This window comes from Festucalex cinctus, chromosome 9 (genome assembly GCF_051991245.1).
Source record: "Festucalex cinctus isolate MCC-2025b chromosome 9, RoL_Fcin_1.0, whole genome shotgun sequence".
NCBI classification, from domain to species: domain Eukaryota; kingdom Metazoa; phylum Chordata; class Actinopteri; order Syngnathiformes; family Syngnathidae; genus Festucalex; species Festucalex cinctus.
In genome coordinates this window covers 7192484-7211918 of record NC_135419.1, presented here as the reverse complement: position 1 = coordinate 7211918, position 19435 = coordinate 7192484, and the positions used below count along the sequence as shown (strand labels likewise).

Below are 19435 nucleotides of genomic sequence, written 5' to 3'. Positions count from 1 at the left end.
ACTTACAAATCGTCACCAGAATGTGAGCGCAGCAACTGTACACAGGGAGAGAAATGAAAAATGTTCAAAGCATCATGGTACAAAAGTGCCATGACGTTCCCGCTTTGAAATAACTGTAAAATGGGGGGTAGTAACCTGCTACAAGCAAGTAATGAACTCCAGAGTATGATAGAAAGGGATACTAGGTACAGGCGGGGAAACCTTGTTATTTTTATTATTATTAGTATTATTATTATTTTTTTTTATCACACTGTCGGGTTGGTTTTGGTGCATCTAGCATATTTCTATAATGGTCACTTTCTTTCATTCACCTGTTCATTTTCTGCTTTTATTGAAGGAGGTGAAGGTGAGCAAATGTCAGAAAGAAAAAAAAATGCTTTCTCATTTTCATTATGGACACTGCAACACCAGGTGGAGCATGTTGTTTGTTTTGCTTCTTTCGGATTTTCAAACAATGTGCAAGTTTGTAGATGATGTGCTTAATGTGTCCAAAATTCCACATCTGGAATGGCACTTTGACTTATTTCCATCTCTCTCAAACAGAAATACATAAATATATGAATATGACCTTATTAGAACATTACCACAACTAGTAAAGCAGTGAAATAATTTTATGCTACAGCATACACAACATACAGTTGCACTCAAGAATAAGAATAGAGAGGATTTCTCACTCCTTGCCTTCCCTTATTTTAGTTTTCATCCTTTCATTTCTTTTTCCCCATCTAGGTGACTGTGATTCAAATTGGAATTTGAATTACAAAGACTCACTCAGACATTTGTGACAGTTGTGTGTGTGTGTGTGCGCTGCAAAACAGATTAAAATAATGTGTTTACAGAGATTGTGCTTTCTTGCCACAGTGTGATCAGCAGTTTTGAGCAAACTGCTGATATATTGTGAATGACATCTTCAAGACCTCTGCGAGGTTTTCAGCTCTATTGCTACATGACATTATAATTCGTACCTTTCAAGGGGAAGTCAAGTCATTAAACATGTCTTGACAATAATGTGACCTCACCAGTCTAAGCATGAGATTCTGGTTAATATTTACATTTGTGGAATATGAGTTATGAATCAAAATCCTGCCGTTTTTGTCCATCTCTGGAGGGTGATTTTGCCACTTGCTGTCGACTGAAGATGACATCATAGTTGCTCATGGCTCAGGCAAAGAGCAATCACTACTCACCTTTCCTGAAGCTGAGCTGTGATTGGTTACCTGAGACATGAGCAATTGTGATGCAATTTTCACAAGTGGCAAAATGGCCGTCTTCTGATACTGATAAAAACGGCTGGATTTTGCTGCGTAACTCATATTGTTTGCTTGAGATATTACAGCTATGAATGTTACTCCTCAAAGAAGACTATCAATTCCACTTGGAAATATTAACAGTCATCATCAGTGCATACTGATGCAACCTCATCCATCATATCAGTTAATTTTTACTTTCCCTCTCGAAAATATTTTTACTTTTGAAATTTTGTGGTACCGATTATATCACAATAATGGTGAAATTTTGAAATAAATTAATAAAACCTGACATTTGAACAGGGGTGCGTAGACTTTTTATATCCTCTGTATGTATCGCAGCGATAAAAATTTAGGTATAAAGAGGAGGAAGGAATGAATAAAAATCTGCAACTTAGTGCTTGGGGTCATCTAGTTATACATGGGCTCGGCTCCATTTAATAAAGGAGAAAGGTCAGGCAATTTCAATCAAATCATTTCTAACATAAAATGGCATGGCTCTGAACATATCGTCTTTTTTTCTTTCTTTCTCCTTTACTATACACCAGATGACAATCAAGTCATTTCTACTCCATTAAAGCAAATGAAAAGATTAACCAATTTGCATTAAACTTTAGGAAAAAAAAAGACAGAAGTGCAATCAGGTTTGAAATCATATTTTTGAGGATAGACCGTTTGAAAGAGGTGCGAAGCACACTTGCATACAGAAACGGCTCATTTTAAGGATCAAAGCTATGTTGCCCATCATGTTTCACCCGTAATGAGAAACAGGCATGTTGATCACACAGCCTACTCATTTTGAGCATGCCCAGCTCCTTTCAAGGCGAACACGGGTGTATCAAAGCTGCAGACAGGACACGATCAAAGAGTCCGCAGTGTGACCTGCCACTCACAATATCTGATTGTCCTCCCTGAACCGCCTGGGCAGCATTAAAGAAAGAGTCACCATTCATTTTCCCATTTGTCTCAGCATGTGGATGGCACTGCACTGAGCCTATTGTTGATTTTCACAGTGAATGGGTTAAGCATATATAGGAGAATAGACACAATTCCTGCCAAGGCTCAGTTTGAGCATTCATGCTGTGGAATCAGTCAAGTGGTTGTGTGAGTAAACGCAAGGATTGGACAAAATAACAAAAGCTAAAGACACAAATTCAATTGAACCCCAGCATGCATGCATTCTGCATTCTGTACACAACGTTGAATGCACCTCATGACATGTTCATGCTAGGTAAGAGGAGGAAAGCTCATAGAATGTAGCACAATATCTGAAAGAGAAAACCCAGCATATAAAAAGCTCGCGCTGTTCAAATAAGGGTCAATCAGTGCAGCAGTTTGGATAAGTACTTTTGATTCAAGAAGCGCCACTCTATTGATGAAATTACTGCTGTACAGAACCATCAATGGAGCAGTGCATATTTTTATTGCTTTACTTCTACCTCTTAAAGCTCCTCTTGGAAGTGCTTATTAAATTGTGACAACTTTTAAACAGAAGAATAACATACACGCAATTGACGGTCAAGTTTGTTGTTGTCATATCATGACTGGTTTGCCATGTATTGTACGTTTTGCATATATATAATTTCCAGAGCAGATGATAGATAATATTCGGAAAATGTTGATCAGTGTAGTTGGAGGCGGAACAATTGTGTATATCGCACTTGATCATATTGAGGGTTGTTTCTAATGTTTTTCCCCCTCGCTAAATAATGCTATACAAATACTAGAAATACCTTTCCGTATATGATTACGTATTTTATTTACTTTTTTTTTATAGCTAAGTTTGTTTGTGACCAGTTAGGATCGTACCTAACACAGTATAGCATGTACTCTTGAACAAAAAGTCAAACATTATAGCATTGAATTGATTGGGAAATTTGTTCTCGAAAGTAGACTACAGTTCTTGAAAGTAGAATACAGTGGACACCCCCACTATTTGCTGGGGATAGGGACCAAGCCCACCTGCAAATACCGAAAAGCTGCACGTAACTGACGCAATAATTGCTTATTGTAATAGCTTAAACGCTAAATATACAGCAAATTATGAACAGAAAACTTGTAAGAGGCTTATAGCATTTCAAAAGCTCACGTACGTACTGAAGAGGGTGTTTTGCCATGAAAATAAAACAAAATAAATAATTGCACAAAAAAATTATAGTAATAAAAATTCTGTCTTAAAAAGACACGTAAGTGGAGGTTCTCCATGAATATATTTGATAGGTTCATTATAAAAAATAAATACATTTGCGATTGCCAAACCGGGGTCATGTGTGGTGCAATGTATTATAAACAAATTATTATTCACATAAAGTTTAATGTTATGCATTTAATTGTAATTATTGTTATTCAGGTACTTGTGATTAGGTTTGAGCAAGAAATTTTACGACGACTAAAATTTTCTCATAAAAAGTGCACCGTTGATGGTTCAGCTGGATGAATCATATTATTTGGTAGTTCATCAAATGTTTTGTACAAACACTAACAAGAAATATTAATTGTCCATTTGAAAAAATATATTGGTGCATGGCTAAATTGTTATCCAATTCTGGCATGAGCTCAATTTGTAGGCTACCTACAGGAATTGTCCACTAAGTGTAGCCTAACTGTTTAGTCTTTTGTTGGTTCATTGAATTTACAAACACAAAAAAGAACAAATAAAAAGTGAATTAGAAAAACTCACGATTGTCGGGAGTCGGAGTTCAGCTCGTTTTTCATGTGCTCAATGGCGTGGTGGTTCCCACAGTCCGGGGGCTCCGGGACTCGTTGGGCTCTCTGTCCGCGGTGCTGAAGGTTCCCGTCGTTCCCGGGGCCGCTTCCTTTCCAGGGGGGCAGCGGCTCGTCGTAGGGTTCGCACACCACGTCCAGGTGCGCGTACCCGCGCGGAGAGTCCCCGGTGCGGTTGCGGAACTTTGGCGGCGTGAGGTGAGGGGAGTCCTCGGGGTCTCGGTTCTCCGGGGACGAGTGTAGGCAGTCAGGTGAGGCCAGGTAAGGCGGATCCGTGTCCTCCAGGAGCGGAGAAGCCGAGGAGAAGAGGTCCAGGGGCCGCCGACAGGAAGGTGATCCTCGGGGGAGACACAAAGGAGAAGAGGGAGACTCGGAACGACGCGCTTTCTCTCCGCCATCGCTTTCTTCCCCGTCGTCAGACATTGGCAGAGTTGTGGACATGGAAATACTTTTTTTCCCCCTCCCCCCCGCCAAAGAAAGGAAAAAGAAAGGTCGTAGTTCATGTGACAGATCGCGCAGGCTGGATTAAAGTTTCATCCGGACAAGTTTCATCCACGCTGCCTGGAGTAGAGCTCTCTTACGTGAACGCGCACGCCCGCTACAGCAAGAGCGCGCTCCAGGCGCCAGTCCATGCTAAAATGGAAGACACTAATCAAAAGTGACATCTGCAGCCATTAATTTATTGCGGTCTGGGGTAGGAGGAGTACAAAAAATAAATAAATAAATAAAATAGCGATTCAATATAATTTTCAATACGAGTTCTCTGATGTGTTATGTAGCTAAAATAAATAAATAAATAAATAAATAAATACATAATAATAATAATAATAATAATAATAATAATAATAATAATAGTAATGTCCGAGAAGCCATAGCCAAAAGTAGACTAGATTTTAGACAAGCTAAAAACAGGTCTAAGTTTTGGTGCTGTTTTTTGAAAGCGATTTTGGTGGATGTGGATGGCAGCTGAAATTCAGAAACTCCCGAATGCAATACTGATCAATGCCGTGATAGGCATGAGGTGTGGCTCTATTTTTGTCTATACGGCACACGTCTGCTTTTGCGCTTGAACGTGTCATTTGTGTGTTACATGCAACATTTTGTTTTATGGATTGTGTAAAACATTAGAAAAAAAAAAAAAAGTGTGAGGTGAATGAAACAGTACTCTGCCTCCATCTAGGGGGCGTATGAGAGTAAACGAAATTTAGGCACAAACATTTAGTGTGGAGTTCATTCATTCCAAATGACAGCCAAACACGGGAGCCACTCTGTTTGGCTCATTAGTTTGTAAATCTGATTCTGTCAGTGCCTCACAGCAGCCGTGAACCTGCATCCATGTCACTAATATACAGTTATATACACACACACACACACACATATATACAAAATGTGTGTTTGTGGCTTAGACAAACGAGGCCTCAGTTAGTATGACTTCAATGACCCACCAAGTAAACACTTATCCAGCTGTCCACATTGACACATCTTGCCTCTGAATGTCGAAGAAGAGATGTGGCACAGTCCCGCAGTGATGATGCCCTGAAGCAGCGAATACATTACGTACTACACTTTGTTGATAAAACTGTTGGATAGTTCCCGCTAGTAGGCCACTGCGGCTGTGACTTCTGATGAGAGCAAATAATCATATTTCATATTTTTCCTACACCCTTTGCTCCACCAACACAGCTGGTGTTTATCACAACAAAACAAAAGCATCCACAGTCCACATGAAAAAAAAAAAGCACTACTTGTGAGATATCGCAAGTATAAGCAAACACATACAGTACAAGGTGCCTTTGCATTAGGAAAAGCTTTCTATCTCATATGTAAATAACTGTTTATATGAGATATGATATGATGCATGGGGGAATGCTAACACTAAAGGAGAAACCAAGTTTCACACTCAGCACGCACGCAGGCAAAGGCTGGTCCAAAATGTCTTTGGCTTAATGATAAGCAATGTAATGTGAAAGTATGGATGCTTAAATCTTGAAAATTGCTAAAGTCAATCTCATGCCCTAATGGCCTCTAACATTGATGAAGACGACAAAGACAATTTGGTGGTTAACTATGTGTTTAATTTTAACCTGCATTGCACACCCTTGTTTGAGACTGCCGCGACAACAATTTAGTAGGATTTGTACAGCAACTTATTTGATCAACAGTAGAGGTGATCAAACTTTTTTTTTTTACACCAAGCACTACCTTAAAAACAAATGCTCTAAGTATAGCCATCTTGTAGTGGTAGGTTTAAGTGTTTTTATTACATAACTGAGGAGGTTTTGGTCCAAAGAGTAGATTTAATATTGCAAGCCTCTGTGTCATTATTCACCATTATCCAGGTTGAGTAAAAACAAATTGCTTAAATAAAATAAATGAAATAACAACCGTGCCTAAATTATGATCCAATGAAAAGTTATTGTACATAAAAGTGAAATAAAATTTGCACCTAAATCAGTTCTTCTCAAATAAGGGAGCAAGGATGGTGCAATGCCAGTGTGGCCATGTGTGACTCCAGGGACCTTTATTTTATTATTTATTATTATTGGGGAAAAACAAAAATAATAATACGGTATTAGGATATATGCAGGTTGTTATATATACAGATAGATGAACTTAATGAGAGAGAAAGAGAAGGAGAGGATAAATGCATCTGAGGCGTCTGGTGGGGCGCTCCCCTAATTGGCCCTAATGCAAGTTGTGTAATCCCTTTACTGTGAGGACGGCAGGGACGTAACTCTACGACTACAGTTGAGACATTAGAGAGTCGTTAAGAGAATGATATTGTTACAAGGCTCATGAAATTGGCATCGTGTTGCTTGCGTCTGATCTGTATCGCTCCTTGAGTTGCTTCACTCATTTCCCGGATGTTTTAGAAGGTAGGCGTGTTTTCCTGTTCCTGTTCCCTTTTTTCTAGTTGCGTTTTGGCAATTTTTTTAGTATTTGAGGGTGAAGAATGTTTGCCTGGATACACATTTAATATATTAGTAATGCTTCCAGATGTTATCGTTCTGTATTCTCAATTTATCATTGCAGTGAATACACAAAAAGTAAATGCAGGGCTGATAACAATGTTGCCTGTATACTGACTGGATGTATATTTGTGAAGGAGATAGAAAAATATTTGACTTCTCAAAGACATAAATTTTCCTCAAATGTTTCCATTGATGGGAGGCTGTTCAAACTTGGACTAATTTGGAAGACTGGGGTTCAATATACCAGTTTTCAAATGAGTCATATTTCCAAGCACAGTGTTAAACAACATACAATTTTGATGACATAACACAAATAAAGGTTTAGTTCACCTTAATACAACAAATCCTGAAGTGTTTTTATACAATTATATGGTGTTCACACAATAATAACACAAATCAAGTGTTGTTTATTAAACCCAATAGGTGCAATAAAATGTTTTGCTCCACCACTGAATATAAAATATGCATGTATTGGCTTTCTGTTTGTATATTCTCTCTGCTGATGGAAATGGGATGAGAGGTGATGTTAACTGAGTAAATGTAACAATTGAGCAAGAGGGATACATCAGCATTGGCACATACTGTACTCATGGGGGACATCTGCCCACAATGCATCATTGATCAAGTGACCAGTAAAATTATCATGAGGTCGATGGAGGGTGTGAGTGATTTGCTTTTGTGCCATTCATCCTCTGCCGCATGACACTGATTGGCCTGCTGAAGTCAATAGAATGGAAAGCCAGGTGGCTGTGTGGCCTTCCCTTTTCTTCCCAGAACACTTGGCGGCACATTCCGGATGGGCTCAGACATTTCAACCAGCAAGGCCTGGTGATTAGGGTCAACTAATGTAATTACAGTTTTCCCATGAATCAGTCCATTAATCCTTCCATTTTGTTTCATGTGCTGATGGCCCAATCAACTGTAAACAAATGCAAATTGGATCTACTTCCCCAAACGCCCATTTATAAAAATGTAGGGTAATAAGAAGTTGAAAAGCAGTGTGTTGAATATGTTGAATGGCTAAAAAAAGAAGAAGCTTGGAATGAATCAAGACAACATTCTTACTGTAATGTAGCAGACCGTTCATAAGTGTAATCATTCAGCGGCATACACAATGCTTGAAAAATTTATCAGACCAACACCTAATGATAGTTTTGTACCACAAGTGACTACTCAGAGAAACCCAGTGAGCAGAAGAATTCAAAATGAAATTCCTCCTGCCTGTCCAAAATAGTCAAATATCAAGTGCTCACTGAATCGAAAGAGTGCGCATTAAAGCCTGTCATGGTGCTGGATGCTCTTTTAATAACGGGGGTGCAATCATTTCCAAATTCCCAATGATATAGTATCAGGCACAATGGAGAGTTCACGATCCAACTCGAAGTTACTCCAACCAGCAATCTGAGACCAACACTGTGTATTGGTATATGAAAAAAAAAATCTACCTCCTCAACACAACACTTAATACAGCAAAACCTCATATGACCCAAAACCAATATGGAAAATCATTTTGAGTGATTTCTACACTCATGCGCGTGCATCAGGGGCGAGCGGTCTCCCTTGAATAAGGCAATAAACAAGATGGAAGAACAATGAAAAAAGGTTCATTGAAAATACAAGAAGGGGGTAAATGGTGGAAATGAAAGCAGCTTCCATCAGGCCATACTGACTTGAGTCTTGATTTGACTTTTTTTCAGTCTCAATATGATAATTCAGATATCTTCAGATGGTAGACAGTGGCCAGGTCCATCCAGAGTCAAGTAGAACCACAGTAAATTGTAAAGAGTTATGAGCTTGTTCAAGGAACAAATTAAACTCGTATCTCAAAGCACCACTGTACTGTACATCCTGATGCATTTCCTTCTGAGGGAGGTATGACAACAGCGAGAATCTACCAAGTGGCCCCTGTGAAGTGAAGCCGAAGATGCTGCTGTGGCTTCATTCCTTCGCGCAGAGTAAATCAGTAGAGTCCGACCTAACCATTAATTACCCTCCTCAGTGGGCCATGAAAGGAGCATAAACAGTGTCTGTGGTTGTGGAGCTGCCCTCTCAGCCAAACAACTTGAGCAATGGTCGAAGATATAGAGGAAACACATTTAAGTTGTCAACAGAGGTCTGCTTTTAGGGATTCCCTTCACCTCGGTTGTTCTTCAACGATAAGCCTAAATCAGACTGAGCTAGTTGCCCGGGGACCAGAGTGACCCTTGAATAATTCTTGAAAATAAAAACATTTACCCTAGTGTAGCAATTTGAAGTTGTAATAACAATGTTCGCCACTAGATGGCAGATATTGCATATGAACACATTGAACCTGAAAACTGTACTGTCGAGAATAAAAAAGCGGGTCTAGCAATAAGACTTTAATAATAAGAGTAATAATAATAAGATTAGATCAAGAAAATATTGCCTTTCAAGTAAAATAGGAAGCCGATTTCATGTTCACCAAATTTAAATACAAACATTTTATTTGAAGAGCATGAAGAGTTCCTAAATTGTCAATAACTAAATTGGTGTCCAAAAGCATGAATATATTCATCTGGAATGAACTATGTTTCATCTAGCTAAAGTCCTTTTCATCTGTCCCCCACCCAGTTACTTCAGGTGTGCCACAGAGCTCTGTCCCAGGCACCTTGTTTTTCATTATATAGCTTCTGCACCTTGATATCATTGTCTGTAAATTTAATATCCTCTTTCATTGCTTTATGGATGACACCCAGCTCTATTTCTCCCGCAAACACATCATTTCACTTCCTCCCACATCTACTGTTTATCAAAAACAAAAAGCAGTACCTGGTTCAATACTAACTTCATGAAGTTATTTTTGATGTTACAAAATCTATATGATTCAAAGTTGGCAGTACCGCCATCTCGGTTGACCACGCCTTCCCCTCAGAATGAGAGTCTGGGTGTCACCCTCGATAGCTCGCGATCATCCCATAAATATATCAATAACATAACTCGATAAGCTTACTTCCATCTCCGCAAAATCAACTGACTCAAGCGAATGCATTTGTCTGAATGTATACAATAACTATTTCCCGAAGCAATTACAGCTTTAGTCAAATTAAATGTGTGCTACTTCTATTTTACATGGCAACTGACTTCAATTTTGTTCTGCTCATGCAACATAAAATTTTACATTTTCAAATGCTAAAGATAATAGCCTCGACAAGAGCTATTCTGTCGGCAGTGGGACGTAAATAAGCCTATAACGGCAACCAATTCAACTTGCTAAAACATAACTTTCTCTTTCTAGAAATCCAAATCACTGACAACATGTAATTATTATGTAGGACATAACCTGACATTGTCGCATCAGCCAGACTGTGACCTTTCTGCATCGTTTAATGTACTAGTATACTCTATATTAATGATGCCTCTCATTAGATTTTACACTCACATTCTGTTTTGGGAGAGGTTAGTGCATTACATAATGAAATACACAATGCATTTCCCTTTCAGGATATTTGAAAAAAAAAAAAATCTTCTATAGATGACCTCACAACAAACAAATTAATACTGTACATCTTTCCAGCCACGTTATTCTATCACTCACGCATGCCTATCTCTTCAAAACACATCGACTCTACCATGGAGTCATTGTGATTTTTTTTTATTCATCCATCAAGTTTTTGCAACAACATCATTTCGAGTTTACTGAAGTGGGAGTATGAAATAGCTCCTTTTAACATCTCAATGTTAAGTGTAGTTCAACTACTTTTTAGCTATAGTCATTGAATATTTGATAATAAGCATCATATAAATCAGAGGTCTTTTATTTTTACCACCTGAGACAATTTTGTCTTTTTCCTTCCAACCTATCGTATGTGCGTACTGTAAATCATCTCAGCCTCATCCAGTCACTTTGAAAATCCATTGCACAAATTGAAAAAGGTCCAGTGAGAATGAAGTGACTGGCTAGATTTTTCTTTCGCTCTCTACTGAACAAAGATGTGAAAATGAGCCGTGTCTGCAATGGCGGGAGTCAATTACTTCCTCCAGAGGTCAAAATGCTCGTAAATTTGCATAGGTTGCGAGGTTGTGTATATGAAAGGCAATACTACATGAAAACAACTGCACGGACAAACAAGAAACTCGAAGGGTTCAAACTTTATTGCATTGTAGTACCTCCAGGTAACAATTGCATTTTACAAGACGCGTGTCATTCAATTAAGCCTTTTTAATAGTACCATATTTTTCTCAGGGGGTGGCCATATTGCCATTTGCTGTCGACTGAAGATGACATCAATGTTGCTCAGGGCTCAGACATCGACCAATCACAGCTCATCTGTTTTCTGAAGCTGAGCTGTGATTCACTGTTACCTGAGACCTAAGCAACATTGATATCCTCTTCGGTCGAGAGCAAGGGGCAAAATGGCCGCCCCCTGAGATGGATAAAACTGGCTGGATTTTTGCTTCATAACTTTCATATTCCACAAATGTAATGCAGCACCCGGCTACAGTAATATTAATCACAATGTCATGTTTAGTCTAGTGAGGTCACGTAAAACACATTATTGTCAAGAAATGTTTAAGATTGACTTCCACTTTAAAAGTACTGTGCAAATACAGATATTGTATACACATTTCATCTGAACTATAACAAAAATAAATCAGTTTCATTAAATTCATGGAAATTCAGCCCTAAGAAATGAGCTTAAAATGAAATATTTTTCTTTACACTTATGAAACAGCACTTGAGGCCAAACAGTGCATGACATACTGTAGCTGGTAAATGTACAGTAGATTGAATATGAGTCCATGGGTGTTATGCTATCTCTGACTGAGAGTTGCACACCATTATTTCTGCCACGCGTCACGTAAATAAGTCACTTTGCTTCAGTGTGGGACCTTGGTGACTCTGTGTGGTTTTTCTGACTGATGGGCTCCATTTGATTGGCAAAAGTGACTCAAAACTTAGTGGTTGATTTTGATTGGTGAGACAGAGTGAGATGAGTCAGAAGTCGTGAGAAAACACAAGATCACGCAAGAGCCATAATAGATACATAAAAATAAAGTAGCAAGCTGAATGCAGCATTTCAAGTAAAAGTAACCAGCACATTCCATAAAAACTCACTTTACTTTGCGTAAATGTGACTGAGTCAATAACACTCACTACCCACCTCTGATGACAATCGATATCCATCCAGTTTCATTACAAAGAATTGCAAACTGACTCCACACAACTCAATTATTAATACTAGTTTGCAGTTCTCTCTCTTTTTTTTTTTTTTTGAAAGACGGCATAGAATGTGAACTTAAAAAGAGCTCTGTCAAAGATCATACATTTACAAAGGTAACAATGTTGAGTTTTGATGTACACTGTCAGAGAGATATTCACTGAATGATGTTTATTATTGCTCCTGTGGTGTTCAGTGGACCATATTATTATCTCTGCCAAGTCAGAATTGTAGATGCTGCTCTTTTATTGGCTTGTACAAGTGAATCTAATGCTGTAGCCACTGGCCAGTGAGTACATATTAGTATGAACAGTATGTGGCTGCTGTTAGGCTAGAGTTTGATCATTTATCTTTCACACGTTGTCTGTCCTCACTTGGAATTTGAATCTGTGAAATTAGCATATAAAGCATGTGATTCTGAATACCATGGTTCTCAGTCATGCGTGTCAGTCACTCGCTCAAGGCATATAGAAACATACTGACAACATGAAATCAAATTGTAATGATGCAATCCTTGATGACAAGTGACGCAGCTTTTGCTCACAGCTATATCAACTGGCAAATCTCCAGGGAAGTGAACCTACGGTTGTGTTATTTTCGCTAAAAGCTTCCCAGATAAACAAACCAAACGGCTCAGCTGTATTTATAATGGTCCACTGGCTAGGTAAGGCTAGAATTCAAATGAGATGTGTACATTTTGCCTGCATAAATATGAGGAAAGGTAAGTCACCTGGAGTAATTGTTGGCATGCCAATGAGAAACTGCCAACAGGTCCACACAGCAAGAACAAAATCAGGTAACAACAAAAGACTATACATTACTTTTAATACAGAAAATACACAATCAAATTATTTATTAAAACTTTTTTTTTAATGCCAAAACCTCACCAGACACCAACTATTATTTCCACATCCCACGAAGCAAAAGATAGCAAATTGCAGGCGAACAGGAGCCCTTTTAAAGCTGCAGGTGATGCAGAGGTCAATAGGCAATCAAATGCAAATGCTATTCCATTGTATACTGTGCAAATTCAATAACAATTTCCATTCCATTATAAAAGTGGGAATTGGGAACAAAAACAGGGCAACATGTAAACAATACTAGTGACAAAAATTCAAGGGATGGCTATGAAACAGAGCTACTGAAAGTAGCTGACAGTATTTCATCAATATTTTTATGGTTAAACCACAACCAAAGCATACTTCATTACTTCTCCTCATGCACTTAGAGTACATTATAAAGGAACCGAGCGAGGCCCAAGTTCCATCTCCGGGTTTGAGACGATAGCTTACGTCTTCGTTTGGATTGGAGCAACCGGGGAGTGAGAGAGGCTGAAAAGCAGGTGTGATAGACGTTTGGTTGACAAATACAAGGGAAGAGAAAGGTGATAGCAGAAGCACAAGATTAAAAAAAGGTTACCTGAGTGTCAGAGTCGCAAGAGAACGGGATAAGCAGATGGGTTTTAAGATCTGTAGGCTGGCAATACCCAGGAGCAATCAACTGAGGAGAAGCTGCAAGCCATGTCCACTCTATATATAATCAGAGGTGAAGATGAAGGAATGGGAATTCATTGGGCTAAGTCTCAACAGTACTTTGCTTTTACTCACATTTTGAATTTAAAAAAAATTCTATTTGCACATTACATTCAAGTAGCTGTTTGCTACCTTTCTGCATTTGGATGACGGCATTAAGTGGAGACATGTTGAGAAACTTGAAAAGTGCAATTTTTCATTATTAGTAAAAGCCATCAGAAACTAGGAACCAATGGATTTAAATAATATGCCTAAAAAAAGGTTGGTGGCAGGGTAAGAAAATAATGAATGAAGTACCCCATCAAGAGAAACTTCCTCTATATTATCTCACCCACTTTTATCTATCTCCTAAATTACAAGACTTTATGAATTGGAGAGGGATCCTCATTGTGAGTGACCGAAGGAAATTTTGTCTGACAAAAAACATCCGTCAAAAAGTCAACATCTCTCCATGGTTGTCATTTGCTTTCACATGTTGTAGTGGAGCAAAAGACAAGAGACTGCCAACCAGTCAAATGATCTCTCTCGAGAAAAACAAACAAACGGGTCTGTATAAGACGGTTTAAATAGTTGTTGATCTTGGTAGTGAAACAAAAAAGTAGCATGACAAAAAAATAGTCAGCAAATACAGAGAGAGAGAGAGAGAGAGAGAGAGAGAGAGAAAAAAAACAATTGAGTTTCAATGTCAAGATTGTTCAGCATTGTCACGCTCTAGCTATCTGCAGGGATGTTAGCTTCAGTGTGTCTGTGTTTACTCGAAGCCAAACAGGAAGTGGCAGTTGTCCAAGTAATTGGACTCAGGTGGCGTTGGCAGGAGGTGAATACAAACAAAGCCCTGACAAAAAACAACATTGGCATTATATCTCTTGTATTAATATGTGACTCCACAGAGGTGTAGATTTGAGCTTTTTTTTTTCCTTTTAATTCCGTAGTAGGGGGATGCTGAGTTGAAAAAAAATAAAAATAAAAAATAATGACAGTTCAAACTATCTAAGCTCTACCACATCAGGTAAAAGGCAGAGAGGAGAAGGGGGAAGAAAACAACAACAGAAGCAAAATCTTATTGAGCCATTTATCATAGTTTGGGTCAGGTTTTGTTAATGAAAGTCAAGCCGTAGAAAAAGTGGGCAGTTTCCTTATAACCATACTCCAACTCTTCTTCTTTCCCATTTAGCCTTAATCAGAGGTCGCGACAGCAAATCACTATCTTCCATCTCTTCCTGTCTTCTGCATCTTCTCTGGCTCCAACATCCTTTTTACCGATATTCGACTGTAATAAACCTGACTGATTTCAATGTCACCAGGAGTCCACATGCTTTTGTTTCTTGTGCTTCTTGAGATTGTTTTGCCTCCAGTTTTACGTTTTTTTTTTTCTTTTTGTTTTTGTTTTTTTACAATTCATATTAGGCTATTGTGTTTCCAACATGACAGTTATTTTTGTTTGTGCTTTAAAGATCCCGTTGATTTTTCAATAAATCTGCTGCTATTTCTTGAAACCCATGAATTGTGCTTTTGGGTCATTTGTTTGCATCCTTGTCACCGGTATCCAGATGAAGTAGTCATTGCCATATAAATCTCCAAGATATAACTCAGCCACACTTTATTGTAGCCATAAAACTTTAAATTGCTCCCCTGCAAAAGGATAAAAATGGAGTTAGTCCACTCAGTGGCTCCGTTGATCCCATGTACGTGAACCCACGCACCTTCTCTATGTCCTCTTCTTTTCACCTTCTTTAACCATTCCACTTGTCATCCCTTTCATTCTTGCCCGTGTTCTCTTGCCTTGCTGCGACTGACCTTCATTCTGTGTCTCCAGTGTAGACCTCTCCCTCTCTAGTTTTTTTTTTTTATTCCACCTGCTCTCTCTTCTCACTGCAGATGACAACAACATCATAGTCCATGCAAATTCCTGTTTGACCTCATCTGCTAATCGTTTCACCACCATTGTAAACATGATGAACAAGCTAATTTATTAATGGAGGACTATAACCTTGCAATTAAAACATCTTATCTTCTCTTTCTGGTTTGGCCTTCTCACATCAATCCTCATTGTGTTTTTCTATTTTACTGAAAGATCTGTTGTGCAGCCATCCATCCATTTTTATACTGATTGCTTTCAGGGTGTGGCACGCTCCAGCCTATCCTAGCTGACTTGGGAGTTAAGTCAGACTACACCGTGAACTGGTTTCTAATCAGTCGCAAGACTCGCAGGGCACTTGTTGACGTCAGAAAACCATTCCCACTCACAGTTAGACTGTCACTGAATGGGGACTGAACCCACACTGCCAAATGCACCACTTCACCATCAGCGACTCTCTGCTGTGTGTGTCTACCCTAAATTGGAAGCCAAAAATAAAGATGGAGATGCAGGATAGAGCAGGTGGGATTTTCACGAAAGGTTATTCTGCCCTCACAATCAAGCACAAGGAGATATGAGAGGCTGCCTGTGAATTGCCAAGCTTATCTGGAGTACGTCAATGATGTCTCCTTTTCGTCATTGATATTTCTTATCATACTCTCAGTGGTGAAAAATCATTGGATAGGCTACATACAAAAATGGAGGTGTATTTGGCAGGAATTGTGGTCTGTTTATGATTAAAATCAGCAGTAACAACAAATACATTTTCATTAAAGATAAAAAAAAAAGTACACACTGAAGAGTGCAGATAATCTAAATATTGATTTACACGGTTAGCATCAGACAATGATAAGTTTCTATAAGTTTCTATGTATGCTGAAAAATTGCAGTGATTTACAGTATCCGAGTAATAACCACTGTGAGGTCTGGAGCTCTGGGATGTCGAACTTCATTTTAAGAGTAAAGAATTGCTGTTCAGAGGCATTCAGTAGAGCGTGACCAGAAACGCACTTTCATCCTTTTCTTTCCCCTGTAATCCTCACAGAAACACTTTCTGCAATTGAAATAAACTTTATATACATCTCAGAGTTCCCCCATAATCCTAAACATGCACACATGAGTAAAACAAAACAAAAAAAGTCAATTGTGTGTGCTCAGAATGTCAACTTCAATACATTCAAATCAACAGCACTGTTTCTTGTCAAAGTGAGTAATGAGAAATTATCCACCCACCCCGCGTTCCCCTTTCATGGCCATATTGAATTATTTAAATGGTGTTATGTAAGATTTAAGGCTAATTAACTTGGGGGGCCCCCAACTGTGACGGAGAGCAAACCATTTTCACTTTTTATCTCTTGTATTTTATTCCTCAAGCTAAAATAAAGCGAGAATGCACAAATCAACCAGAATAAACCATTTCCATTTTAAAAGTCTAATACAGTACAACATATTTGACATTTCTATTTGACATTTGCACCATAAATAGTAAATAAATATGCACTTTTGTGCACGGAAATCCTAAATCCGGGGTCACCAACACGGTGCTTGTGGGCAACAGAAGGGCCACATGAGTAGCTTGTGGGCCTGTTCTAAAAATAGCTCACCAGTGATAGGACATTGTGATTTCCCAAGACTATTGTGATCATTTAAAAGTAAAAACACTTGCTGAGGTTTACAAAGTTGAAGAAAAAAACAACAACCTCAAATTAAAAGGCAATTTGAGCAAATTTATTTTGGAAGTATGTATAAAACTGGTAGCCCTACGCATTGATCAGTTCCCGTTATCCCCTTATCCAAGATGACGTATCAAACTCTGTCAGAAGAATTAAACTCACTTTGAAGATACTAATTGATCGTTGCAGCCAATTGTGGAGAACAGACAGCAAAATCAATGTCTCAAGTAGTAGAGCTTTGTGCTTCTTGCTTACAGATTAACCACAATAGCACACGCAAAATACACATCAAAGTTCATTTTCACTGTTCAGCAAAATTCCACATTAATACTGTACAGTGTGCTCAGTTTACTTAATATGAATTCATTCTTTGACCACAAGTGATTTTACATCCGATGTAAACCTCACCTCTTTCACAGTCAGCTCTCAGTTTCTCCTTGATTCTGAATTGGACACATGCTTCAGAATACATGCATAGAGACGCCAATGCAACAGAGTAGCTGTATTTCGATTCCCCCCATCGCCCACTGCTAATTAAATTACTCAAGCATGGGTCTCCATCCCTGAAAGATATAACACATATTAACAATTCCTCATTTCTCGCTTGCCTTTACTTTGCACATTATCTTCTTATGGCCTTCAAAGCAAAAAAAAAAAAAAATGATGAAGGACGAGTGAGGGAGACGACAGAGGAATGACAATTCTTATTACGATAAAACAGTCCCTTGTCTTGTTTTTGCAAGAGAATTATATTTGAGCTTGTCACAGATTTCTAATTTACAGGCCAATTACCTGTGGTTTTTCCTTTGCAAATGTTTATCTCATCATTCGCCAGCTTTCCTTGAAACAAACGTAAGAAATTGTCAAATCAAGCAGAGCTACAAAAGGCATTAACTGAACAATGGACTCAATTTAGAAAGTATGAATGAAGAGCAGAAACTGAATAACTGAAAAACAAAGAAACATAAATGGGAAAGTTAGTAGTAGATGAACAAGAGACATGTTACACGGCAAGACCAACAAGACACACAAACAAAACTAAAGCATCTGAAGAAATCAATTAAAATACATCAACTACAAGGTAAAAAAATAATAAAAATAAACAGTCCAAACAAGAAGAAATGACCTGTCAGAAAATGGTGACTTATTGACATAAGGAGACTATTTGGATCGCTTTTTTTTTTTTTTTTTTGTGAGTTATTCAAATACTATTTCCTAACACAACCCAATTTGAAATTATTGTAGGTCAACATACAACATTTTGATTGTTTTACTTAGCATAGTTGAACAAAAGCAGAAAAGTTGATTTTCATTTAAGATTGTAATGTAGTGGCACATAGATTAAGGCAAGGTAAAGGTGTATATTTAAATGTAATTAAGTTTGTTTAAAATTGAATTAACTTTTTGTAATAACAGTCCAAGCCAAGTTGCTAAGTGAGCCAACTGCAGATAAAGCTATGGCGAAAAAATAAAATGTTATGCAAATTACTCCTTCAACAGGATTAGAGTGTAACAATAGCATACAAATTTTATGCATCTCTCTCTCTCTTTTTTTATTATCAAAGCATTCATTTTTTACTGGCTGGGAGACCAGGTGGAATTGCGGCAAACATTGCAGGTGTGGGAGAAAATAAACAAGTGTCCGCATGCAGCTCAATAGAAAAGTGAGGATTTGCATCTTAAGCCACACAGCAGACTGTGACAAGGCTAAGGCATCACACATTCTCCAACTTTAATCCAGTTGCATGAGAAAATGTAAATGCAAAATGTATTACCGTATTTTCCGCACTATGAGGCACACTGCATTATAAGGCGCACCTTCAATGAATTACATATTTTAAAACTTTTTCCATATATGAGGCGCACCGCATTATAAGGCGCACCTTCAATGAATGAAATATTTTAAAACTTCTTCCATATATAAGGCGCTACAGTAGAGGCTGGGGTTACGTTATGCATCCATTAGATGGTGCTGCGCTAAAGGGAATGTCAACAAAACAGTCAGATAGGTCAGTCAAACTTTATTAATAGATTACAAACCAACAACTCCATTCACTCCCAAAATGAATAAACAGCTGTTTTATTATTTTCTCTGAGGGAAAGTATTAGTATTAGCTAGCGATCCAAGATGGCGGGATCTTCCGCGCATGCGCGTCACCGATCGTGCAGGTTCACCGATAGCGTCTTGACAGCGAGACCTGTTGCGACTCAATATTGATCCATATATAAGGCGCACTGGATTATAAGGC

At 38.3% G+C, this 19435-nt stretch overlaps 1 protein-coding gene across 2 annotated transcripts in view; it reads right to left on the bottom strand.

Annotated features, from left to right (window-relative positions):
• Positions 1-4537, bottom strand: part of trpc7b (transient receptor potential cation channel, subfamily C, member 7b) — a 50503-nt gene extending 45966 nt beyond the window's left edge. For both annotated transcript variants that reach the window (XM_077532640.1, XM_077532641.1), the window contains exon 1: positions 3928-4537. In XM_077532640.1, the coding sequence (XP_077388766.1) occupies positions 3928-4412 (485 nt within the window). In that variant the 5' untranslated portion in view covers positions 4413-4537. The remainder of the gene's footprint in view (positions 1-3927) is intronic.
• Between the last annotated feature and the right edge of the window lie 14898 nt (positions 4538-19435).